Source organism: Acartia tonsa, chromosome 9, assembly GCF_053477335.1.
Source record: "Acartia tonsa isolate MP-2025a chromosome 9, ASM5347733v1, whole genome shotgun sequence".
NCBI lineage: Eukaryota > Metazoa > Arthropoda > Copepoda > Calanoida > Acartiidae > Acartia > Acartia tonsa.
This window is the reverse complement of record NC_137268.1, coordinates 50,027,922-50,053,810: the sequence shown is the minus strand read 5'-3', so window position 1 is coordinate 50,053,810 and position 25,889 is coordinate 50,027,922. Positions and strand designations below refer to the sequence as shown.

The following is a 25,889-nucleotide window of genomic DNA, read 5'->3' as shown; positions in this document are numbered from 1 at the left end:
CCTTAGAGATAGATAGATAGATAGATAGATAATAATAACTACTTAGAAAAATTGATAGAGGAAAAAAATTATAAATTGATATATTATAGAAAAAAGGGCTTTAAACAAGCGCAGGAAGATATATAGATAATAACTACCTAGCTAGATATCCTATGGGATATAAAGATAGATAATAGAAGCTAGATATCCTTAGGGATAGAAAGATAGATAGATAGTATGGAAAACTTGTAAGAAATGTATACTGGCAGAAAACAGGAGCTTGAACAAGCTCAGGTAGATAGATAGTTAGATAATTGCTAGCTAGATTTCCTTTGGGATAGAAAGATAGATATGGGAAGGAAAACTTGTAAGAAATGTATACTGGCAAAAAACGTTACAGGAGCTTGAACAAGCTCAGGTAGATAGATAGTTAGATAATTGCTAGCTAGATTTCCTTTGGGATAGAAAGATAGATATGGGAAGGAAAACTTGTAAGAAATGTATACTGGCAAAAAACGTTACAGGAGCTTGAACAGGCCCAAGTAGAAAGATATTTGTAGTTAGCTAGATATCCTGAGGAATAGATAATCAAATAGAGAGGAAGAAAATCTTTAAAGAGATTTTAGCCACTTATCCTCAATAGCAGCCGAAAAAATTGCATTTTCTCTATAGTGTTACAGACGGACGGACGGACAGACAGACAAAGTTAGTTATAGAGTAGCTTCGCTACTAAATACACACTGTAGTAAAATCCGAAAAAAAATATTATTTAGGCCATTAAAGTTAAATTTACAATAAATCTATAGTATAGATGTATAACTGCTTAAATCCTCCTGTTGGAGACCTTTTTCATTTGCTAGTAAATTGCTTTCTGCTCTTTTGTACGCGACTAGGCTATGTTAATATTCCCGCCGCTATTGGTTGATTTTCACAGGGTCCTCGTGAAGGGAACATCCATTTATTTAACCCATTTCCCCTCTATTTTTTTACTCTAATACCTACTTAAAAATTTATTTTTAGGGTAGACGGAAAGTAGAGCTGCAAGAGGAGAGAGAACGTAGGGAACAAGAGTTGAAAACTTTATTCAACACCAGGAATGAAGAAATTAAAGAGATGTACAGCCAAGTAAATGTATTATTTGAGGAGGACACTGTTAAGGTAAATTAAAATTATTTCCCGTATCGCTTCGAAACCGATTAAAATCCGTTGGATTAGAACCAGTTCTCAGCCATACTGATTATGTATATCATCGTATAAATCCAGTTTTCTACGAATATAAAAATGACTAATCACAAGATTAAAACCATTTTAGGGCCTTGCTTTCGGCATCTCGAAGCTATAGACTTTATTGAATTATAGACAGCCTTCCGCAGATAGTAAAATAAAAAATTCTAAGATCAAAACCAGTTTTGTTAGATCCAAATTATCAATTATGTATAGGTCTCAAGGGGGCGGGGGTGTTTAATTTTATCCTTCCTAAAGTTTTTTGAAATACATAACACTCCCCCCCCCCTTACCCCAAACTATAGAAAACCCTCATTTTATTCCTCCATCCCTCAAAAAAAAATTACAGCTTGGACGTCCTTGATAGGACCTAAGTAATAATATTTAGGTATAATTCAACTAACAAAAACTTTTTTTGATTTAGGTTAGCAGTGGCGCAAGTACAAAATTGTGAACAAACACAAGAACAAAAATGTCTAGAGAAGCACAACTAAATTCAAACAAACAATTTATCCATAAAAAACAAGCTCAAAAGCATTCCTTTAAAAACCTGTTATGCTATTATGTCATGTTGTACCTTGAACCTTTCAGAGAAGCTTATGCATGTAACGGATCTAGTGCAGTTTATGGTTAAAATGTTCCTGGTAACGATTATCCCCAAAAATCAATGTCATTACTCAATAATGCACAGTTATATCGCAGCGCACATAAATGCGCGAAAAATACTGAACATCATTGGATTCTGGCTATTCCAGATTATTTATAGGGCGTCTTACATATTATGACTTGTGTGCATGTTCAGCCGTTTGGCAGCTTGCATCACTTAAAATGCTTGGATTTTTTGAGATAATCGTTACCAGGAACATTTTACCGAAAACTGAACAAGATCCCATACTTGATAGCTCTGTTGCATAAACTGAAGCATAATAATAATCAACTAGATAATGCACAATTATAGCCAAGGCATTCCTTTATTTTGTTGCTTAATCATAATTATAAAATAAATTGTATTTTGGGACAAATATTTAAATTAATTAGGAGTGATGTATTTTAAAAGTACTTGCTTTTAATTAAAACTTTTTTGTTTGTCCTATTGTATAAATCAATATAGTTATATTAAAACATAAAAAAATCAAAGACATATATATTACAAATATTAGTACATAGAGTTATTGCCATTTTTGTTTATAAAAGTTTTGTTTATATTTATATTTGTTTTATTGATTTTTTGTTAAATTTAAGGGTTAGAACTAAAACCCATGATTAATTAAAAATTTTAATAGATATAGAAGATCTAGATGGTCAATGTCGCCCTATAATCCGTTAAACTACAAAAGGGACTCTTAATAGATGAACACCTTTTAATTTATAGTTATTAAGCAAGCTTTATTTCTGAGAAATATGACTAATCAATCATAGCTTACTGATTATGCTATTAAATGAAAAAATAACTGCCCTTTCATACAAAAATCTAATTAACACTTCTTAACTAATAAAATGGCTAGATTGTTCCTTCCTAGTTATGCTATTGGCTGATTTACAGAGTATGTTTCTAGATCTTCTTAATCTATTTTCACTAATTTTGGGGCAAATTGTATTATCTTATTTCTTATTAGTTAAATAGAGAGGGATAATTTCATAAATTGCATTTTACATAGGTAATTTTATTATGTAAGGAGGAATCTATATTTTGAAAACTACTTTTGATTATTTGCTGTAAAAATGTAGGTAGATAAAAATATAGGAAAAAATACTATATATACCTAGGTAAAATGCATTTTGTGAAACTATCCCTTTTTTATATAATAAAATTTTATGTTCTATAAATCAGAGCCTTTGCCGCCTGAGACTTTCATTATCCTCTTAAACTTTGAAACCCCTCATTTTATCCCTCTCAAAATTTTGCAAAAGATTATCTCTCAAATCTTTTAAACCACCAATATAGTCCCTACTCTTAAAAAAAAGCTTGGACGTTTTTACTAGCCGCCAATTTAAAGCGGTTTAGCAACGGCTGCGTACAAACTTTTTGGCGGCTTTGCGATTATCTACGACGTTTAGCTGCAATCAGTCGACATTAATGATAATGGCTGATTTTAAAAAATTGCGGTAGATGCTAAGCTCTGATGTAATTTTGAATCATGATTTACCTGGTTTTATGTTCATACAATCATACAATGCACCTTGATACAGTATCAAATAAAAGTTAGTATTTTATCCGTGGCTCGGCAGCTGCGCGTCATCTGCGAAAAAAGCCTCAAGTTTTAACACGTTTGGATGGAAGATTGTCGTATTTTGGTCGTATTTAGACTTCCAGCTGATTTTTATAATTGTCAGTTTGATTTCCCCGAGGTTTAAAGGCCGCAGACGCGCGGCTGCCGAGCCCCGATTTTATTCACCAATCCAGCAATTTAGTTTATTCTCAAAACCATTGGACAATTTAACAATTTACAGATGCAATTAAAAGATAATATTGCTCTAATTTATATAAGGGGGGGGGGGCGAAAGTGACACTTTTTGAAACCAAAACTATAAGCAACAAAGGAACTGAACTAAAAAAAAGAGTTACAGGTCTGAGATTTTGCATGGCAGTTGCTTTATAGGGGTAAAATATGGATCTGTGAAGAAACGGCGGCGCAACCGCCGAAAACCGCCGTTTCCCGCCGAAATTTTTTGTGACTTTTCTCGGCGGTTTTCGGCGGTTGCGACGCCGTTTCTTCACAGTTCCATATTTTACCCCTTTAAAGCAACTGCCATTCAAAATCTCAGACCTGTAACTCTTTTTTTTAGTTCAGTTCCTTTGACATTTAGTTTTGGTTTCAAAAAGTGTCACTTTCGCCCCCCCCCCTTTTAAAAAAAATTGTGTTTTTTGTTTAATTTTGATTGATTGGTTACAAACAAGTTTTGTCCAAACGTTTCAACCAATTACACAATATTTCTAAATAAAGTTTAAAAACAAGACTCTAATAACACCATTTCTACATTCATTATTATATTTTTTGGCAGCTATTAGGACAACATATTTAAATCATCTAAAGCCATTTTAACATTATAGAGTTATAGTATATTATATATTTTAGCTATGAAACAACAACGCACAAACTGTTTACTATTAATGTATTTAATCCATTATTGCTTTCTACTTATTATATAATATGATAATATTATTACAGTTTTGTTATAGTGTATTTTTCAGTATTTTAACATTTGGTAGTTTATATTTGATTGAGATACATAAAGGGTGGATTGATTAATAGGCCTCGTAATTATAGTATGAAGAACACTTAATATACGAGATATTTGTATTAATCTCTCCCTTTAAAATAATTATTATAGCACAAAAAAAAACCGTATAAATCCAATACGTGCCATTTATGGGGCATTTTGATTTTATTGTTGATTTTTATTAGTTTAATTTGTAAGTGAATACTTTTTTATATTTTGAGAGACAGTAATGTTTTCTGTTAAACAAATATGAAAATCCAAATCTGAAGTCCCCCCCACCCCCCACTTTTAATTGTAATTTTTGGATAGAAAAAATTTAAGCATCCTTATAAGGGAAGTACAGTGAGTTATTTTGACGATTTCTCTTGGGAGGGTTGTGGTACCCTCCACCAGAATAGTTATCAACCTTCCCAGGACTTTTGAAAAGCTTTATTGTAAAGGAGAACCAAATCGGTCCATCGGTTAGCGAGATCCTTGGGTACAAACAGAGCTGTGTGTCTCATAGACATCATGTTACTTTTAAAAAGGATTACCTACGTTTTTAAGTATTCTTTTCCTGAATTTTGTTTGTTATGTTCATTAGTTTAACAGAAAACATCCCCCCTCCCCCTCGTATTTTTTTTCTAACCGCGTGTGAAAATATAATTAACCTTTGTTCTGAAGTTGTTTATATCCAACATAACATTAACCAAGTGCCATATTGTTATAACATTTCATTAGTTTTCTGTATGGCTTCGAAACTGATCAATATCCGCTATATTAGAACCGGTTCTAAGTCATACCGAAATATCATGTATCGTGTTATAGCCAGTTTTCTTCGAATATTAAAGTAGAAATCTTTATATTAATATCAGTTTTTATTTTAATATCCACGGAAAGCTGCCTATAATACGATGCGATGAATAACTATTATTTTCGGGTTTATTGTATTGAGGATTCAGAGATTGGACAATGGAGGAGAAATGAATACTATCTTCCCCAATTATCAGCAGGGGTGTATATTCTGCACAAGATTAACTTTTTTCCCCTGCACTGTTGCAAATTTTTTTCCCTCTCCTAGTTTTTTCCAGCAAGGAAGGGGAAAAATGGAAAAATATTTAGACTCTTAATTTTATTCATTTTATACCCCATCTTGCATGTGCATATTCTTTTAGTTTTTTTTACACCAAGGAGGGGAGAAAATGGAAGAAAATGTTTTCAGTTCTCTTAATTTTTACATTTTTTATCCCCCAACCACATATTTTTTACCTAAAAATATTGAGTTTTATTATTTTCTGAAGATAAAAACTAAGTTTGAATATCGCGGTTTTAGAGTCAATTTTCTTCCATTAGCCTTATCCCCCTTTTCTGGATAGTTTATTATATTTTTATTTTCACTTTTACATTCGACTCTTTAACACAATATTAATTTATAAAAAACAAATTGATTTTAAAATTTAATAATTTAAACATTTTGAGGTTTATTTTGCATACAATGAAAACTATCTTGCATATTTTAAAAATTAACAATAAGCAGGAAAAAAAGTTTTTTTTCTTCATGAAATATCTCTAATGTAAAAAATATTATTATAAAGTTGTAAAAGTATAAAAATTAAAGACAACAAATCTACTACATGATTTGCGACCTTATTGTAATTTTGCCAATCCGTTTTATATATAAAAATACATTTAAAGTATTAATCATATAATTATTATTATTATACATAAAATTAAAATATGAATAAATTTTCTTCTTACACTTAGTTTTACTTATTCGTCTTAATATTTTGTTTTATTTGAGTACAATTTCATCATATTTTACATACGTTTCATTTAAATTAATATCTGCAGAAAGCTGTCTATAATACGATCCTGTAAGTAACAAGTTTAGGCCCTTTACATTTATCGTTCATTTTGATTGAAATAAATAAGGATATCAACATTAATTTAATATTTATAGGTGTTTACATTGATTGATCAAATGCTTTGTTTATATATCTATGTCTGCCACCAGCTTTTCAGCCATCCAAGGCAAGGCTTTTTAGAATCTAAGGGAAAATAGCATTTGTGTAATTTAGAGTTAAACAAACAACTAACCTAAAAGTAAAGAAAAATACAATGAGAATTTCTATTACTACAAATAAAACAATCTTACTTAAATTAGTTATAAAGGATAAATAGACTATAGATTAATTCATAACGTAATTACCCTTTCCGTAGATTAAAATTCAAAATAATTGGTTGAAAAGTCTGTATACAATAGCTTGGAACCAACCAATCAAAATTCAATCAAGTACCCAAAGTTTAAATAATAATATTTCATTCTAGATGACCGGCGGTGTTTACTGTGAACCAATATCCTCTGCAGGAAATACAATGCTCCAACTGCTGAAAGACCGCTGGCACATGTAGACCCAACATCCAAAATTTGAACTAATATTTTTTTCTACATAAAGGATGAATTTACTTCATTCAAGAGGTACGTGTTAATCTGTTTTTTAAACCATTTTTAAATGGTATATCAAACATATACTCTGACATCTGTAGAATCATAATGCTGAGTTAAAAATAAGAATAATTACATCAATTTTGGGGGGAATGTAAGGTTAATTGTTCTTTGTAAGAAACTAGAGGTCACGCCCTTAGAGGCCCAAAATATTTATGTGGGTAAATATTCTTATTTTTAACCCCTAACAGTACTTGTCGCACCTTTTAGAAGTTTTTTTTATATTTCTGGAGGATCAGGACCTGCAGGATCATACCTGTAACCTGAAATTGACTTGAACACCTATGAATATTTCATATCAGGATTTAGTTAAAGAGGATATTTTAGTATTTTGGTAAGATAAAATGCTGTGTTTAAGTCAAAAAAATATTTTTGCTTTTTACCTGGATGACCCTGCCCGGTTTGCTGGCATCCTATGCCCGCCAGGATGCCAGCAAAAATCTAGGATGTATTATCCTTTAAAAATTTCAGCTAAATTATCTTTATTTAGTTAAGAATATTTCTCAAATTTGCCAACATACTAAGGTAATAGTAGCTTTCACAATATTGCATAATATTGTGAGTAAGATTACAGTTAAAGTCACTATAATTAGTATATTAAATATGCGTTTAATCATACTATGCGTTTGGTTAACATTAAGAACAGTTAGACTTAATAAGCGCATTTGACTGGAAGCTTGCTCACAATTTTATACAATATTGCAAATTTTTTTAATAATTATCAATCACAATTAAATGATTGTTTATGGGCAATCATTAAAATCTATTTCTTCAGTAAACATGATGTTGCTTTGGATTTGGTCAACATCATTGAAGATTTCAGCAAGCATTTTCCTAGACAAGAACTTTATAAAAACTTTAAACTGGAAAACTTTTCATTATTATTATTAGTAAAAAGATTTCAAGTTTGCAAAAATTTCAATGAAAATCACTGTGGGCTAGAATTAAATCAAGACAAAAGTAAGTGCCGAGCCCTGGGACCTATGTATGGTGAAAATAGATTTAAAACCATGATGTTTCCAGGTAAAAACAAAATATTTCAGCGGGGGCTTTTTGAGAAAATTAGATTTTAAAATTTCAAGTTCAATTTTCACCCCCTAGGAGTTGCCGCATAATCATGTCAAGAAAAGCAAATATTATTTATTTTAAATTTTGAACAACTTTGCTTTTATGAAGTTCTTCTTAAAATCTCTCTATATATGATTTATTTTAGGCTGAATTTTCGTGACCTTTGCAAAGCAAGTGATAAAAATGGCCATTTATTAACTCCCTTCAGAAGTGGTTTTATGAAGAACTTTATGAAAGCAAAGTTGATCAAAATTTAAAATAAATAATATTTGCTTTTCATGTCATGATTATGCGGCAACTCCTAGGGGGTGAAAATTGAACTTGAAATTTTCAAATCTAATTTTCTCAAAAAGCTCTCGCTGAAATATTTTGGTTTTACCTGGAATCATCATGGTTTTATGTCTATTTTCACCATGCACAGGTCCCAGGGCTCGGCACTTACTTTTGTCTTGATTTAATTCTAGCCCACAGTGAAATGTATTATTATTGTAAAGATAAATACTTAGCAGTTTGATAATCAGTACTCTTGTCATCATACTTCTTCCATTCATCAACATATTTACTTACTTAGCAGTTTGATAATCATTACTCTTGTCATCATACTTCTTCCATTCATCAACATATTTACTGGCTACATCATAACCACCATAGCAAGCATGATCATCATCTAAAATTAGAGAAAAGATTAATTTTCAAATCTTTTGCTTTGTCTTGTTCATTATTTATAAAAAGGAATTAATATAGATTTGCTTTTGCCTTCTGATCTTAATAGATATGTATGTGGACATGTACAAGGTTTCTAATCAAATGATTTTTAAAAGCGAAGCTTTTCTATAATTAGGGTCGGTCCGTCCGTCCGTCCGTCCGTCCGTACGTCCGTCCGTCCGTCCGTAACGGATAGCTTTTTTCGTTAATTTAGACATGTTAGAATTGTCCTATCGATTTCAAATTTTGCATGGTGATTCCTTTAGTAGTTAGGTACGATTTAGAAAGCGTAGCAACTCTATAATCATTACCAAAATGTTCGTACGTCCATTTTAAACATGTTGATTTTTTTTACTTTTTTAAATAGCTTTTTTCGTTAATTTAGGCATGTTAGAATTGTCCTTTAGATTTCAAATTTTGCATGGTGATTCCTGTAATAGGTAGGTACGAGTTAGAAAGCGTAGCAACTCTATAATCATTACCAGAATGTCCGTACGTCCATTTTAAACATGTTGATTTTTTTTATATTTTTAACAACAATTTTGTATGTGACCTAATTATCCGATTGGTCTGATTTTTGGTATACTGATTCCTGGGACAACAAAGTACAATATTATAAGCGAAGCAACTCTATAATCAAGTCCTAAAAATGTAAGTATGTCCATAATCATTATCCTGTATCAAGCATTTTTTTTAACAAATTTACTTAAATTTTGCTTTGACTCTTATACATTAGCATTCTGATTATTCAGTTCTGACATTATACAAGTGTTAATGTCCGTTTGTCCTACCGTTTCAGAGCTTCGCTTTTATGGATGTTGTCATCCTTGTTAGTAATGCAATTTACTATATTTCTTTAATCTCTATTATCTTACATACAAATATTTAATAAAACTCTTTTTTGGTTTTATCTAATTAGTTTTATTGAATGGAAATCTACTACTTTCTAAAATATTTAAAAACATTACTTACCTTTTTTAGGTTCCAAACAATTTGTTTTCAAGTGATTGAGAAGAGCAATTGTAATTTCATTTACATATTTGACATACTTTTCCTAAATAGTAAGATAAATCCTTTTTGTGATTTAGTAAAATTAATTTAAGCAAACTTAAATATTAACTCTTTATTGTCTATTGAAGGTGTGAATTGAATTTAAACTTAGTTTTTAAAACATCACTTTCATCTGTATTTGCCCAAATGTGCAGAAAGGAAGTGAATTCAACTGATTAAAAAAATACCTTAATTCCAGGCTTCAATCCACAATCATAGTTCCTAGATATTTCTATAATGTCAGTTGCTGTGAGTTCCTTAATAAAGAATGATATATATATATACCTATATATATGTAGCAGCTACACCCCTAGAGGCCTCTAGATACACTAATATAATAAGTTTTCACCTGGAAAAAAAGTATTGTTTTGAAATTATGCTTACCAATGGAGGATCCTCTGAAAGGTCACTGAGATGAGCATAAGCCTCTCTAACTTTCAAAACTGGTAACAATCAAAGTAAGTTTAAAGGGATTATATAAACATTTTTGCTTTTCATATTATACCATAATATTTTATACCCTATAACATAATATCTCATCTTGTTTCCTTTAAAAAATATAGTAAATGGAATTTTCTATGTCTAATTTATAGTTTTTTGGTAATTTTCATAATGTGGATTAATTTTACATTTTGAATTTGAAAGTCATAAACAATAATCGTTTATAAACTTTTACTTATTTCAGTCACTCAAATGGCCTTAAACCCTGAAAAAACCTAATCTACTGTTTTTATGAAAAGTCATTTTATATACAGATGCCAACTTATGGAATTTTGCAACAAGTTTATTTTACCACTACCCCACTACACTACTTTACAATGCTCTAGCTGGACTCAGAAATTTTGTTAATTATAATTATTGATTATTTTTTCATATATTACTAACTGTAATTTAAATTTCTGTGTTTCTGAAATAAAAATAATCCCAAACTTTTAATTCTGAGATTTTGTCAGAAAATGGGCTTAAAGGATGCCTGCAGGAAATACACTGCTCTAACTGCCACAAGTAAACTTGAATCCTCAAGCTTTAATAACAAAAATGTTATAGGTATTACTCAAGATGATGTTTTTTTTTACAGAATATAGGTTGTTAACATAATTTGCATATATTTGATGTTCCCTGTATTGTTGTTGTCCTTGGATGCAAATTCAATCTCTTTCTTTCTATAATGCATTACAGACCTCAGGTCATATGGGGTCTAAACAAAAATAAGTATATCCCAAGTGTGTTTTGTAGCAAATAGGCTTAAACATTTTGAGTTTAAAACAGTAAAAAGGTAAGAACAATGTCCCTGCTAAAAGCTTTAAAAATGTAGTAATTCTAATCACTTTCATGGCAGGGAATGAATATTTTGTCAAGGGAAATAAAAGATGGAAAGATAACTCATCCATTCTTCCCCTATTCTATATAAACAAAAATACCATTTTTAAGAATTGCACTCTTTTTTAAATTTGAAATAAGTTTAGTTTCATTGACGAAGGGTATATTAGCCAATCAATAAACAAATATTCTTAGTCATTACAGAAAGACAAATACATAGAAATCACCATAAACTATGAAGAAAAAATTCTAAAATTCTGATCCTGCTGGCGATCATTTGAAATTTGAAAATATGCGAGCTTGGATTAAAAAAGAATGTTGTAGAAAAATAAAATATATATGTATATATTTAGTCATACACGTACTTTATGTTTAAATGTAGAAAATTGGTATTCTGATAAGCACAATCTTGTCGGTTCAGCGGTTACTGAGATCTTAAGCTTTAGATGGACAGACAGACATACAAATTTAAGCCATCATTCTACTTTGAGTCAAAAAGATTACTTACCGATGAAGTTTTATCATATCTGTTTATTTTCCTAGTAAATGCATTTTTAAATCTGTTCTCAATTCCATCACAATCAACTTCCACAAAAAGATTTCTATCTGGCCTAAAAAAAACGAATTATTTAATTTTCTCTTCTCTCATGGAAACAGTAAATTTTTTTGATGTTTTTCTAATATTTCTTTTTAAAAGCTGCAAAGTCAAGTCATAAATCCTTGTACATAAATCATTTTACCCAATCTCAGAGCTTTCTTTAATGTAATAATTTGAGATGTGGTGTAAACACCTCTTGAAAAGATATAATAAAGTTTGAAATAAATAAAACCTGATATGTTCATGTGCTGCTCCTAGTGTGTGAATTAATTCATGTAGCACAGTTCCTAGGTATAAAAGTGTATATAGAAGAAAAAAAAATTTCTTTAATTTTATTTTGATTAACAAATTATCATCCGAAGGAATCTGTTTTTGATCGTCCTATTACAGTGACATAGAATAATAATATTAGCCAAATTTCTACCAATAAAAATAGCTCAGTTGAAAGAAATCCCACCACTCAAATTAAAAACAATATTATTCTTACCTGGACTTTCAAAGCAATCATCACCAAGATACAATGTTGACATTCTAGATTGGATTTTACGACCTAATATAAATTATTGTTTAATTGTTACATTTGTTGGGTGATAAGCAATTAAAAAAAAGTTTTAGTCCTAAATGGTTTTCATAAGCTAAAATAAGAATATAAACTAATTAATATTGTAATCAATCAAAGGCAGTGTAAAGAAACCAAGAAGTTTTAGTATTTAATTTTTGATTACTTTATTAGTTAAACATTAAAGAAGCTGGGATCTAAGAATAGCAACATACCTATAGTTGATTTGCATTCACTATCGTGTGGTTGAATATACACATAAAACATATCAGAAGGTTTTCTAGGTCTAAACTGAATACATCCTGAATTCAATAAAGATACTATTTCTTAAAATATAATGTATAAAAATATATAGTATATAATGGCACAATAATAGAAAAAGATAAAAATAAAGAGTTTACCTGGATGAAGGTTTGAAATTATGTAGTTCATAGATTTTCCAATAGCCATTTTCTGCTCTTTGCTTTGAAATTAAAATGGTAAATGAAAACTATGTACAATATGACTCGAAAAAGCTTTTTTTAAAACTTTAGTCTTCAAATCTCTGTTGATTCAGTTTAATAATGCCTATAAACCCTAATTTTTTTTTAGGGAACATAATGTATTTGATCATAAATTCACTATAGTTTTATAATTCAATCAGGATGAATTTCAATGTTTCTGAATTTGAAAAATGAACAACTTTTTCTTTGAGTTTGTCTTGATATATCTTAGTTTCTAAGATACATTCGCTATGAGAGAACCCTACAAGAGTTTAAGTGAACAGCAAAATTGATTTCTCCTCAAGAAAATGGCATCTAGAACTAATTAGGACAATTTTGTTTAGAATTATAAATAGTTTACCTAAATTTTGAATCAATTTCATAGTAAACAATTCCACGAGGCCACAATAATGCAGGATCCCTAAAATAATAACATAGATTATAAAACACTAGCGGCTTCGCCCCAAAAAATAGTAAAAAAGATTTTTATTTCAGTTTTTAAAAAATTTCGGGGGTGGGGGGGTGTAGTTTTTTTCTAGGGGCGATTTCTTTTGGGAAGGTGGTGGTAACCTCCCCCAAAATAGTTATTTAATTAAATGTTGGTTATGTTAGTTTGTAGCCAGTAATTAGAAGTTCACTTTTAATAATGTAGTATAACCTATTTTTAATAAAGGGAAAAGTAGGTTGCGGGTAAAATCCGTAAAGGTTAAAGGTGTATGTTTTAAGGCTTAAAAACAGTAGTAGAATGATAATATTCAATACGTATGTGTATTCTTTATTAAAGAGAACTATAGACAAATAAATTTTTTTTTAGATAATCGAAAAAATCATTGAATGCTTCGCTAATGTCAAACTGACAATAATAACAAAATTGACAATTATTAAAAAATTATTTGAAAGAGTTTCAAAAATTACAAATAATGTCAATTATTTCAAAGATATCCATTTTTAAAACATTATTTAGTTGTCCATGGTAATTCTATGTATTATATTTTAAAAAATTATTTCAGCTTGACATTAGCAAAGCTTTTAAGGTTTTATTAAAAAACACACACCTTTACGGATTTTACCCGCAACCTACTTTTCCCTTTATACTCTAGACAATTTTTATTCTACAAGTTTAGCATAGTGGTAAATATGCAAGTATATCTCGATTCAATTGCCGTGTTTAAGGATTTGAGGTGTAAACTTAATAGAATTTTAATTTGAATATAATACCACTTTAAGATGAATCTAACATAAACCAAGTAATTGTATATTTACTCCTATTTATACTTACACTGCAAATGAAAAGGCTTCTTCATCCCCAATCAAACCTATTAAAAAAATCACAAAAGTTAGGACACCTCTTTATGGAATATTAATGGGGAATGTAACCCCTCCGATTTCCCGCTGTAGTAATTTTGTCGTTTTAATATTGCAGTTGAAAGTATGTAAAAATGTGCTTTTATTTTACCGTCTCAAGCTTTCAATTGTTGTCGCGGTTTTTAACGGTAAATAACGGTACCACAATGGTAAAATTAAATCCTATGCTTATGGCTGTGCCTTGATATCTCTTTCTTACATTTTCCGAGATAGCACGGGGGCGTTTAACTCCCAACGCCCCCCGGAATAGGGTTACCTTAAAGACATAGTAAATATTTTACTAACAAAAAAGTTTAGACAAAACAGTTTATTAAATTATAGAAAAGCTACAAAATCAAGTATATTAGGCAACAAGTTAAAATAAACATGTGTGGTGTATAAAAATAATGATCTTATGAAAATAAACAAAAATATAATTTTGACAGATTTTGTCTGGAAAATAAAATTAATGTTATAAAGTAACAGGATGTCTGTTTGTCTGTGTATTTGTTTGTTCGTGTGTTTGTACCTAACCGCTAACCGCTGAACCGATCGGGTTCTCATTTAAAGATAAAAATTGGGGAGGCCCCCCCTCCTTCAAAAAAAAATATTTTCCGTCCCCCCCCCCCCCCGAAAATAAAATATTTACTTAATATTTTCAAATCTATAATTATAAATTAGGTTATCAAATTCGACTCTCCCCTCCTCAAGTGCCTCTAAGGGCCTCTAGGGGCGTAGCCACTAGTAACATATAAAGTAATAAATAAGAATTAATTTCATTCATAAAAGCAAAGCATTGGAACGGTAGGACAAACTAACATTAAAAATTTGTAAAAATGTTGTGCCGAATTTGTAATTTGTTGCAACACTGCTTAAAATACAGTACAATCTTTAAGGTTATACTAGCTATATTAGCTTATAGAGATAAAAAATAAGATGAATAGGAAGATTAGAAAATTGTTGCCAATAAGTTAAAAATCATTATGTTTTAAATTAACGTATTGACATTCTGTATAAAAAATATATTTATACATTATCATATTATCTAATTTTTAAAGATGTTTAATGTTTTTTATCAGTGATTTATCGTCAAAATAGTTAAAAAATAAAGATATTGGACTTTCTGGTAACTATAAACAATATGAGAAACAAGGACGTCCAAGCTGTTTTGTTTGGGGGAGGGGGGGGGGGGTTTAAGAATTTTAGGGATGCCCACTTCATTAAGGGGGGGGGGGGGGGGGGCTAGTGACCTTTTTACCATTGAACGTTCTTAATGATAAATCTAGAAATTTAAATCATCTTTTCTAAACACTAAATTCTCTTATAATTACAATAATAATGGTGACATGATTTTCCTGGCAATGTTATAATCTTTGAAAAGTTACCTGGAGTTTGCTTAGGTTGTTGTTTGTCAGCCAGAACACTAGTTCCTGAAATGCAATAAAAATTGGATTTGATGCAAATTACAAAAAATAAAATTTATTATTTCCAAAAGAAAAGTAAGAACAATGCCCATAAATTATGTAAATATCGTTTTCCAAAATCATTTTAACTAATTAAAGTAGGCCTACAAATAATCTGAAATATACACAAAAGTTATATTGAAGTAAACAAAAAGGTGTAAGCAATTTTTTTTATGCTAAGATTCCGCGTGGATCATTTGATTTTGGCTAGTCCAAATTTTTTGTAGTTCATCATTTTTGGGAGACAATGGACCTGCTTCATTCTACAATGACCTTCAAATAGCTGTAAACCTTTCCTAGACCTTTGAAAAGCTTAAATGTATAAGATAAATATATTGGCTCAATAATTTGTGAGATCATTTGCTAAATTGAGAAAAAAAAATAATGTTTTTCCTTAGTCATATGAACAGACAAACGATCGGACAGGCAGACAAAGTGGGTTACAATACATCATCTTTTCATATTGATACCTACCTTGATACAAAAGAACAAAAAGGAAGCTTACCCACAAACCTTTTGTGGGTAAATTCATTATATAGGATCTAAAAGTACAAATAGATTAAATTTTGATTTAGAGTCAGTCACTCAAAGGTTTCCAAAATGACTTTCTGATTTGTTAAGCTTCACTTTCATTTGATCATCTGCGAAATTGAATTAAAAAAATTTACATTAAAAACAAAAGACAACTTTAACATTAAAACTATTTTATAAAGTTTTCATTCTTGTTTTATGATAACACAAAAAATAATAACTAGCAATGTAAACAGATTCTTGATAAACTAAATGATTTAAACTCTGCTTTAAATATTTGCTTCTCTGTGTTCAAATATCTATCAACATGTTAAAAATAATATATATTATTTGTAAACAAGATTCAAGTTTTATTAATAAACTTGAATATCCATTTTAAACATGTTGATTTTTAACTTTTAACAAGGAATTTTTATTTAATAAAATTATCCGATTGATTAGATTTTTGGAATACTGATTTCTATAACAACAAAGTACAATGTTATAAGCTAGGCATCTTTATAATCAAGTCCTAAAATGCCAGTATTTCCCTATACAATATTCTGTATTTAGCAGTTTTCAACAAATTTGTTTACACTTTTGTTTCGACTTTAGAAATTCATATTCTGATTATTCAGTTCTGACACTCTACAAGTGTTAACGTTCGTTTGTCCTGCCGTTTCATAGCTTTGCTTTTATGGATATTACCATCATTGTTCAGATATATTTTGCATTCACATGTGTTTAGATATTTGTCTCAGAAGAGATACTTTGTTACAGCTAATTCATTGCAATAAATTAGATTTTTACATTTTATTAAAAACAAGACCGAAAACGGTCACAACACAGACAAAAATAAACAAAGATAAACAAAACACATTCACATGAACAAAAATGCGTGAAATCGCGCTTTAAAAAATTGTAAGTATGTCCTTAAACATTATACTCTATTTAAGAAGTTTTGCAACAAATTTGCTTAAAATTTTGTTTAGACTTATGCATTAATATTCTACTTAATCAGTTCTGACACTCTACATTATTCGTTTCTCCTACCGTTACAGGGCTTCGCTTTTATGCATATTGTCATCCTTGTTTTATCAAAAAAAGCCGTCAAGTTTACATCTTTTAGTCTGTGTATCAATCGACTGCATAACACAGTAGACAAATAAAATAAATGAGATTTATATCCCTCTATCTGATACATTAGACGTTGGTTCTTTAAAAAAATAATAAATACATTTTGAATATTTAAAAAAAAATAATACTGTATTATTATGAAGGATTATTAACTGAGATATTTTACAATTTTTAAAGATTTTAAATTTTTATATATAATTACCAATTCTCAAAATTAATTTCTTTAAGAACCCACCTCATATTGTTATTGTGTTTATGTTTTTCCTAGTTGATAAATTTCTTTTACCCCAAATGATTCAGTTGCTATTTTAGTTATGAAATGTAAAGATCATTAATTTGATTTATACATACATTTATACATAAAGTTATATCTGGTTTAACTATTATGCATTGTTAAATGATATTATGATTTCTTAGATTAATAGATATACTTTATTTATAAGGCTTTTTCATGACATTATCTTATGGTACTTCTTAAAACTGTTTTCAGTCCGAAATAATGCGCATGCTTTTTATATTTCTTCTAATGGCATATGGCAAATCCAGCTTTGTAAGGTAATACCTATATACATTATGAATTAAATAATAAAAAAAAACATCCGTCTTCTGTCTAAACCTTGAGATCTAGGTAACCTCTGATCCAAGGACGTAAATACCCCCCCCCCCCCCCCCCAAATATCGGCATGCATTGCGCGCATTTTTACGTCCGCTATCAAGATTTTTACCACTGCCCAAAATCAAAAGACCTTACCTATAGTTCCACTACATTAAAACAGTTCAGAACCAGGATATACATGAAATATATGTTACTAGTGGCTTCGCCCCTAGCCTCTAGGGGCTTTGCCCCAAGAGGTATAATTACATCTTCTATTACTTACCCAGCAGAACGGATCACAAATTTTCGCACCTACCCAGCAGGAAAACATTTTGCGATTAAATTCGCAAAATTCGTAAAATTCGTAAATTTTGTAAAATTCGTAAATTTTGTAAAATTCGTAAATTTTGTAAAATTCGTAAATTTTGTAAAATTCGTAAATTTTGTAAAATTCGCAAATTTTGTAAAATTCGTAAAATTCGTAAATTTCGTAAATTTCGTAAAATTCGTAAAATTCGTAAAATTCATAAAATTCGTGAAATTTGTAAAAAAAACAAAAAAAAAAAAAAAAATATGGGGGGGGATTTTTTTGTTTTTGGGGGGGTTGGGGGTGTCCCACCCCCCAAGATAATAGCTTAAAACCACCACAGGACCAGTAGGTATATTCCCTAAAGAGTAGAGCCCATTCGGTTCAGCGGTTACCGAGATCTTAAGCTTCAGACGGACAGACAGATGGACAGACAGACATCGTTCTACTTTGTATTATAGATACCCTAGTAATCTCTGTCTCAGCAATTTACCTTTTTTTGTGCTTATATAAGCATTTTTGTCAGATTTAAGTAGGACGTGCTCACATCGGAAAAGTCCGCACTTTACAACAAAAGTGGCTTACTTAAATCGGACATGTCGGACTAACGAGCCATTTTCGTAGGTTAATTGCTTACTTGAAGAACTATTATTGCCCTATAAACCCCTAAAAAACCCCAAAAATAAGGGTGGCTGATAAGAATCAGCAAAATCGGACGCTTTTGAGGTAAATGTCTTATAGATTAAGATTTTAATCCGGATTATTTTTCCTCAAAATTTAATCCCTTCTCAGCCATTTAGGCTATATTTGTAGTTGATTGATTACTTAAACAAGCCATTTTTGTGATTAATGTTCTACTTATATCTTCCATTTTTGCTACAAAATCCTTACTTAAACAAGCAATTTTTGTGATTAATGTCCTACTTATATCTTCCATTTTTGCTACAAAATCCTTACTTAAACAAGCCATTTTTAAGGTTGATTGCTTACTTAAATCCTCCATTTTTGCTGCAAAACCCTTACTTAAGAAAGCCATTTTTGGGGTTGATTACTTACTTAAATCATCCATTTTTGTTGCAAAATTCTTACTTAAATAAGCCATTTTTGGGGTTGATTACTTATTTAAGTAATGACTTTGCAACTAAAATGGATGATTTAAGTAAGTAATCAACCCCAAAAATGGCTTATTTAAGTAAGGATTTTGTAGCAAAAATGGATGATTTAAGTAAGCAATCAACCCCAAAAATGGCTTATTTAAGTAAGGTTTTTGCAACCAAAATGGATGATTTAAGTAAGTAATCAACCCCAGAAATGGCTTATTTAAGTAAGGTTTTTGCAACAAAAATGGATGATTTAAGTAAGCAATCAACCCCAAAAATGGCTTATTTAAGTAAGGATTTTGCAACCAAAATGGATGATTTAAGTAAGCAATCAACCCCAAAAATGGCTTATTTAAGTAAGGATTTTGTAGCAAAAATGGATGATTTAAGTAAGCAATCAACCCCAAAAATGGCTTATTTAAGTAAGGATTTTGTAGCAAAAATGGATGATTTAAGTAAGCAATCAACCCCAAAAATGGCTTATTTAAGTAAGGATTTTGCAACCAAAATGGATGATTTAAGTAAGCCATTTTTGGGGTTGATTGCTTACTTAAATCATCCATTTTTGTTGCAAAAACCTTACTTAAATAAGCCATTTTTGGGGTTGATTACTTACTTAAATCATCCATTTTGGTTGCAAAATCCTTACTTAAATAAGCCATTTTTGGGGTTGATTGCTTACTTAAATCATCCATTTTTGCTACAAAATCCTTACTTAAATAAGCCATTTTTGGGGTTGATTACTTACTTAAATCATCCATTTTGGTTGCAAAATCCTTACTTAAATAAGCCATTTTTGGGGTTGAATACTTACTTAAATCATCCATTTTTGTTGCAAAAACCTTACTTAAATAAGCCATTTTTGGGGTTGATAACTTACTTAAATCATCCATTTTTGTTGCAAAAACCTTACTTAAATAAGCCATTTTTGGGGTTGATTGCTTACTTAAATCATCCATTTTTGCTACAAAATCCTTACTTAAATAAGCCATTTTTGGGGTTGATTGCTTACTTAAATCATACATTTTGGTTGCAAAATCCTTACTTAAATAAGCCATTTTTAGGGTTGATTGCTTACTTAAATCATCCATTTTTGTTGCAAAAACCTTACTGAAATAAGCCATTTTTAGGGTTAAATGCTTATTTAAATCTTCCATTTTTGCTGCAAAATCCTTACTTAAACAAGCCATTTTTGTGATTAATGTCCTACTTATATCTTCCATTTTTGCTACAAAATCCTTACTTAAACAAGCCATTTTTGTGATTAATGTCCTACTTATATCATCCATTTTTGCTACAAAATTCTTACTTAAACAAGCCATTTTTGTAATTAATGTCCTACTTATATCTTCCAATTTTGTTACAAAATCCTTACTTAAACAAGCCATTTTTGTGATTAATGTCCTACTTATATCATCCATTTTTGCTACAAAATCCTTACTTAAACAAGCCATTTTTGTGATAAATGTCCTACTTATATCTTCCATTTTTGCTACAAAATCCTTACTTAAACAAGCCATTTTTGTGATTAATGTCCTACTTATATTATCCATTTTTGCTACAAAATTCTTACTTAAACAAGCAATTTTTGTGATTAATTTCTTAATTAAGCTAGAAACTAATGACAAAAAGGGCTTGTAGATGTAAGTGTTCTATGACAAAACTGGAGGACATATGTAAGAAATTAATCACAGAACTAGCTAGTAAGGATTGTATAGTAAAGATAGAGGATATTATTAAGAAATGAATCACAAAACTTGCTTGATTAGGTAAAGGTTTTCAATAACAATAATGAAGGAAATAATTAATAAATTAACCAAAACATTTGCTTACTTAATTAGAAGCTTGTAGCAAAAGGGCAGAACTTAGCCAGTAAATGATGATAAAAATTGCTTATCTCAATAAAGCTTTTTTAGTAAAATTCTAGGATTTTTGCTTTAAAATTAATTAAAACTTGAATTCTACTTTTTGCTGCAAAAGTCAACATTTAAAAAAATCTTGACTCAAATATGGCTTACTGAATTATAAGACCCCTTATTGCTGTTAAAAAATCAATAAAAACATCACATAATCTTGCTCAAACATTTAAAAAAATTATTTTATATATTCATTTATAATACAAAAGACTCTGATTTATTCAAGTTGATACAAATTAATTTGATGTTTCTGATTAAATGAAGTCTATAGGAGTTCAAGCAAAACCACTCTAACAACAGACTGAATTAAAAAAAATACAATCTATTTTTAAAGTGATTCTAAATGCCCCCTATTATTTTTTTCAGGTGATAAGTTTCTGTTCTTCACTGAAGTAATCTAATGAAAAATAATTACAGACAATCAAAATATAATCAAATGTACAAAATAGCATTACATAAAAATATTTCTTAACAATTTCCAATTAAATATTCAAGAATTATTATCAACATTTAATAATAATACTAATAAAAATATATCAGATATAGAAAAAAATAATATTCCAATGCCTGTTTGTTAATAAACCTGAATAAATTTCAAAAAAAGTATTTTAATTTAGGGTTGGACTTTTATAAGGAAACTTTTAAACATTTTGATTATTATTGTGCCTTAAATACCAGTTTTTCTAAAGGCCTTATAATTAAATATTTATGGATTTAAAGGTTATGGAAAAAATGCACATATTTTTAAAATTATAATTGCGCGGATTGTAATAACAGTAATAAACATTTTTCAGCTATTTGTAGTTTAGGAGCTACATTGAAAATGTGAGAAAAAGGTTGAAAAGTTTTAAGTAAGGTGGAACATTTTACCATGTAGCTCCTATACTAAACTTGGTGCAGGAATAGTTCTTACATATCCAAAAACTAGAGCTTATGACAATAAATTTTTGACTCCAATTCACAAATAGCTATACGCTAAAAGTGACGTTTAAAAATTGAATGTATGGTAACCAACAGTTTTTAGACTTAACCCATTAGTGCCAAGCGCCACTTTTATGGACCGATCAAGCTGAAAATTTCAGGGAAGCTTTAATATGTCAAAAAATGGAATTCCAATTTTTTTTTTGCTCTAGTGGTGTGCACAGGAAAGTTGCAATAAAACCCAGTTCGGCATTGTTATAAAAGCCCAACGGGCGTAGGGACCCATTTTTGGGCAGTTTCTAATGGCATTAAAACCCGTTTTTTTCTAAATACCCATTTTTTTGGCCCAAAAAATTTAAAATGTAATTTTTGAACGCCCAAAGTGAGATGAACAGTAGCTAATACTACATACGATCCATAATTGAAAACTACATAACCTCATGTAATCTATAGAGCTACAAATAATATATGAAACGATTTATATCACATTTGGTGTTTTGGCTATAGGTGCCACCCTTTTCGGTTAAAAAAAAGCCTGTTTCTCGAAGTTTTAAAACTTCACACACACACAAACTACAAGAAAGAACATATAAATATTGGGTGATACATATCAGAAAAAGAGCATAAAAATATTGGGTGACACATATAGAGATAACTATGGTATATTTATTAGGGTGGCTCAAACCCTTACCAATGACGTAAACTGTTATTTTTATTAAAAGAGAGTAAGGTACATTAGGATTAAAATGATAAAAATGCATTAGATGCATAGAGACATAAAAATTAAACAAACAAAGGGTCATTGGGGCTAATAAATTGTTATTATAAATAATACAATAATGAGTAGTGTAGTAGAGACAATCTAATGGGTTAATAATAGGAGGGATATTGATAATGTAATTTTTGAACGTCCAAAGTGAATTATAGAGTAGCAACTATTCTATTACTATCAGTAATTGACAAATATATAAAAAATGTAACTAACTATCTATTGTATTATCATTGAGGACCAACATCAATTTATCGTCCATTATCTTATGCCTATAGATCTGTCTATCTATCTATCTATCCATCCTTTAATCTATCTATCTATCTATTGTATTATCATTGAGGACCAACATCAATTTATCGTCCATTGTCTTATCCCTATAGATCTGTCTATCTATCTATCTATCCATCCTTTTATTTATCTATCTATCTATTGTATTATCATTGAGGACCAACATCAATTTATCGTCCATTATCTTATCCCTACAGATCTGTCTATCTATCTATCTATCTATCCATCCTTTAATTTATCTATCTATCTATTGTATTATCATTGAGGACCAGCATCAATTTATCGTCCATTGTCTTATCCCTATAGATCTTTCTATCTATCCATTTATCCTTTTATTTATCTATCTATCAATTGTATTATAATTGGGATATAATGAAATTTTTACATTTGAAAAGAATAATAAATGATAAAAAATTTCTAATGGTTGAAAAGTTAAAGCGGTTAATAATAACCATTGCCGAACCGGGAAATAACAGCAACGGGCATTTATAACCAAGCAGAGCAGGGGCCAGGGCGTATATAGATCGTAAAAAAACAATTAAAAAATCATATAAAAAATGATAATTTCAATAAAACGAATTCACAAATGTTTGTACTTGCCAATAAACTTTAGATTTCACGAAAAAAATCAGCAACTTTACTATAAAAACAAAAATGTTAGAAGGGGTATTTTGAATTCACCTCATTTTTCTTGGTTTTCAAATTTTGTTGAGCTATACCGGCAAACAGAAGTAAGCAAAACTGCCTGCTCCAGGGGGAAATGAAAACCGGGGTAGTAGAGGGGGGATTCATACTGAGAATGATGCAATTATGAAACTGGAAACCGGTTATTTTTGCGATTTTCTGTAACCGGGTTTTAAAAACCGGTTCAGCACTAATGGGTTAAGATGAATCAAATTCATACAGAGAGGTGTATTGTAGTTATACAAATCAAGTGCAAGTTCCTGCTTTGGTGTCAGATAAATTGCCATTATGAACCCACCCTTATAAACATAATGAACAAACTAACAAACAGACAGACAAACTTTGAGATATCCCAAAGACCAGACAAAACTACAAGAAATCATTGAAAAAATATTTTAAAATGGTGGAATTGAAAACTTGATGCCTTTTCTTCAAAAATTTTTTAAAAAATATTTATTTACCTTACACAGAAAGATAAACAGACAGATGGACAGACAGTCAAACAGACAGATGTAAATATAGATAGACATATCAACAGACATTTAGATAGACTTTCAAACAGATAGTAAAACTGCCCTTCCCCCCCCTACCCCCAATTTATTAGGGTTAATATTCTTGTTAAGAAGATATGCTTGTTATGTTGCCCTACTTATATTCTAATTATTCTTGCATTGGAAGGTATAGCTTGGTATTGCTGCACTACTTATAAAATAATTATTCTTGTTTAAGAAAGTATAGAATGTTATTTTGTGCTACTTAAAAAATAATTAATCTTGACAGAAGACTAAGAGAGAGACAGAAAAACAGATTAAATACAAATAGATAGACGGACAGACAGATAGACAAATAGATAGATGGACAGAGAGATGGATATGCAAACAGATGGACATTTAGAAAGACTTCAAGACAGATGGATAGACAGACAGACAAATGGACAGAGTAACAAATAGACAGATAGTCAGATGGACAGAAAGATTGTTGGACATATAGACAGACTGACAACAGTCTGACATACAGACTGACATACAGACTGACACACATGCAGACAGATTGTCAAACATACAGATAAACATACAAACAAATGGACATTTAGCTAGTCCAGTGAAAGTTAATTCTGGTCCTTAGTGATGGGAATGTTGTCAAAAAGTTTCAGCCTTCTATCTGTCATAGGAGCCAAGAAATTCATGTTTCCCCACTATTTCTCTGACAGGATGACAGATGGACAGACGGATGGACGGACGGACATTTAGAATTATAGAGTAGCTTCGCTACTAAAAAGTAATCAGCTATCTATATCCAATTGTTGCCCTACTTATAATCTAATCATTCTTTTAGAATTATGTCTGTCCGTCCCTTAAGATCTCGGTAACCACTGAACCGATCGGATTCTACTCTTCAGGGAACATACCTACTGGTCCTGTGGTGTTTTTAGGCTATTTCCTTGGGGGGTGGGACACCCCCAAACCCTCCAAAAATAAAAATCCCCCCTCAATTTTTTTTTTAATTTGTGGGGGCATCTCCAGAGTTCTAGAGGCTAGGGGCGAAGCCGCTAGTTTTTTAAATGTTAGTATTTGAAATTTATAACAAAGGTTATTTTGTCTTTCTTAATGATAATTAACTAGCGGCTACGCCCCTAGAAGCATCTAGGGGCACTTAAGGTATGAGGGGGAAAAGTCAACCTCAGCCTATTTTGAATTTGAGTTTCAAAAGAGTAAAAAAATATTTTTTTGAGGGGGGGTTGAAAATAGTTTAAAACCTTCCCAGTACCTTTAAGAATCTTCACGGTAAAGGAGACTTATATTGGTTCAGCGGTTAGCAAGATCCTTTGGGACAGAAAAAAAACGCTTACTACTTTATATAATAGGACTAGCGGCTTCGCCCCTAGCCTCTAGGGCCTTTGCTCCAAGAGGTAATTTATAAAAAAAACTTAAAAAATCCTGGTGCGCCTTATGGTCAGCACCATTTTTTTTTTTTGGTGGGGGGAAAATTTTCATTTTTTCACAGCTTAAAACCACCACAGGACCAATAGGTATATACCCTGAAGAGTAGAATCCGATCGGTTCAGTGGTTACCGAGATCTTAACCCTTACAGCTCGGGCCCCAATTTCCACCTTAATAGATTGGGGGGGGGGGGGGGGGCTTCAAAAGCCCCCCCTCTAT

The 25,889-nt window shown here is 30.4% G+C and overlaps 3 protein-coding genes across 4 annotated transcripts in view; 2 read left to right on the top strand and 1 right to left on the bottom strand.

Moving 5' to 3' along the window:
- Positions 1-1,667, top strand: part of Plc21C (Phospholipase C at 21C) — a 71,937-nt gene extending 70,270 nt beyond the window's left edge. The window contains exons 35-36 of the mRNA XM_080173190.1: positions 1,000-1,137; positions 1,628-1,667. Coding sequence (XP_080029316.1) covers positions 1,000-1,137; positions 1,628-1,657 — 168 coding nt within the window. The 3' untranslated portion in view covers positions 1,658-1,667. The remainder of the gene's footprint in view (positions 1-999; positions 1,138-1,627) is intronic.
- Positions 1,668-5,273: 3,606 nt separating this feature from the next.
- On the bottom strand, positions 5,274-16,068 carry LOC145329140 (zinc metalloproteinase nas-1-like). Of its 2 annotated transcripts, none has more exons than XR_013882777.1 (15): positions 15,974-16,068; positions 15,422-15,466; positions 13,972-14,008; positions 13,054-13,113; positions 12,612-12,673; positions 12,426-12,512; positions 12,139-12,201; positions 11,884-11,938; positions 11,562-11,664; positions 10,856-10,931; positions 10,118-10,179; positions 9,922-9,990; positions 9,656-9,737; positions 8,481-8,645; positions 5,274-7,744 (listed from the first exon to the last, which is right to left on the bottom strand). XR_013882777.1 is itself a non-coding variant. In XM_080173192.1 (15 exons), the coding sequence occupies exons 1-15, from the start codon at positions 16,029-16,031 to the stop codon at positions 7,654-7,656; spliced, it is 1,050 nt and encodes a 349-aa protein (XP_080029318.1). In that variant the 5' UTR covers positions 16,032-16,068; the 3' UTR covers positions 5,274-7,653. The 2 variants fall into 2 exon arrangements, 1 of the variants encoding a protein (XP_080029318.1); XM_080173192.1 differs by having other exon boundaries at positions 8,546-8,645.
- A 1,572-nt stretch (positions 16,069-17,640) lies between these two features.
- The window catches only part of LOC145329138 (zinc metalloproteinase nas-14-like), a 53,160-nt gene continuing 44,911 nt past the window's right edge, over positions 17,641-25,889 (top strand). Inside the window, exon 1 of the mRNA XM_080173189.1 lies at positions 17,641-17,701. Coding sequence (XP_080029315.1) covers positions 17,646-17,701 — 56 coding nt within the window. The 5' untranslated portion in view covers positions 17,641-17,645. The remainder of the gene's footprint in view (positions 17,702-25,889) is intronic.

Coding starts and splice junctions, on each gene's coding strand:
- LOC145329140 (XM_080173192.1), bottom strand. CDS start 16,031: ATGAATTTACCCACAAAAGGTTTGTGGGTAAGCTTCCTTTTTGTTCTT. Junction 15,467..15,973: donor TTTTGTTCTTTTGTATCAAG/GTAGGTATCAAT, acceptor ATTGCATTTCAG/GAACTAGTGTTCTGGCTGAC. Junction 9,991..10,117: donor TTTCAGAGGATCCTCCATTG/GTAAGCATAATT, acceptor TTCTTTATTAAG/GAACTCACAGCAACTGACAT.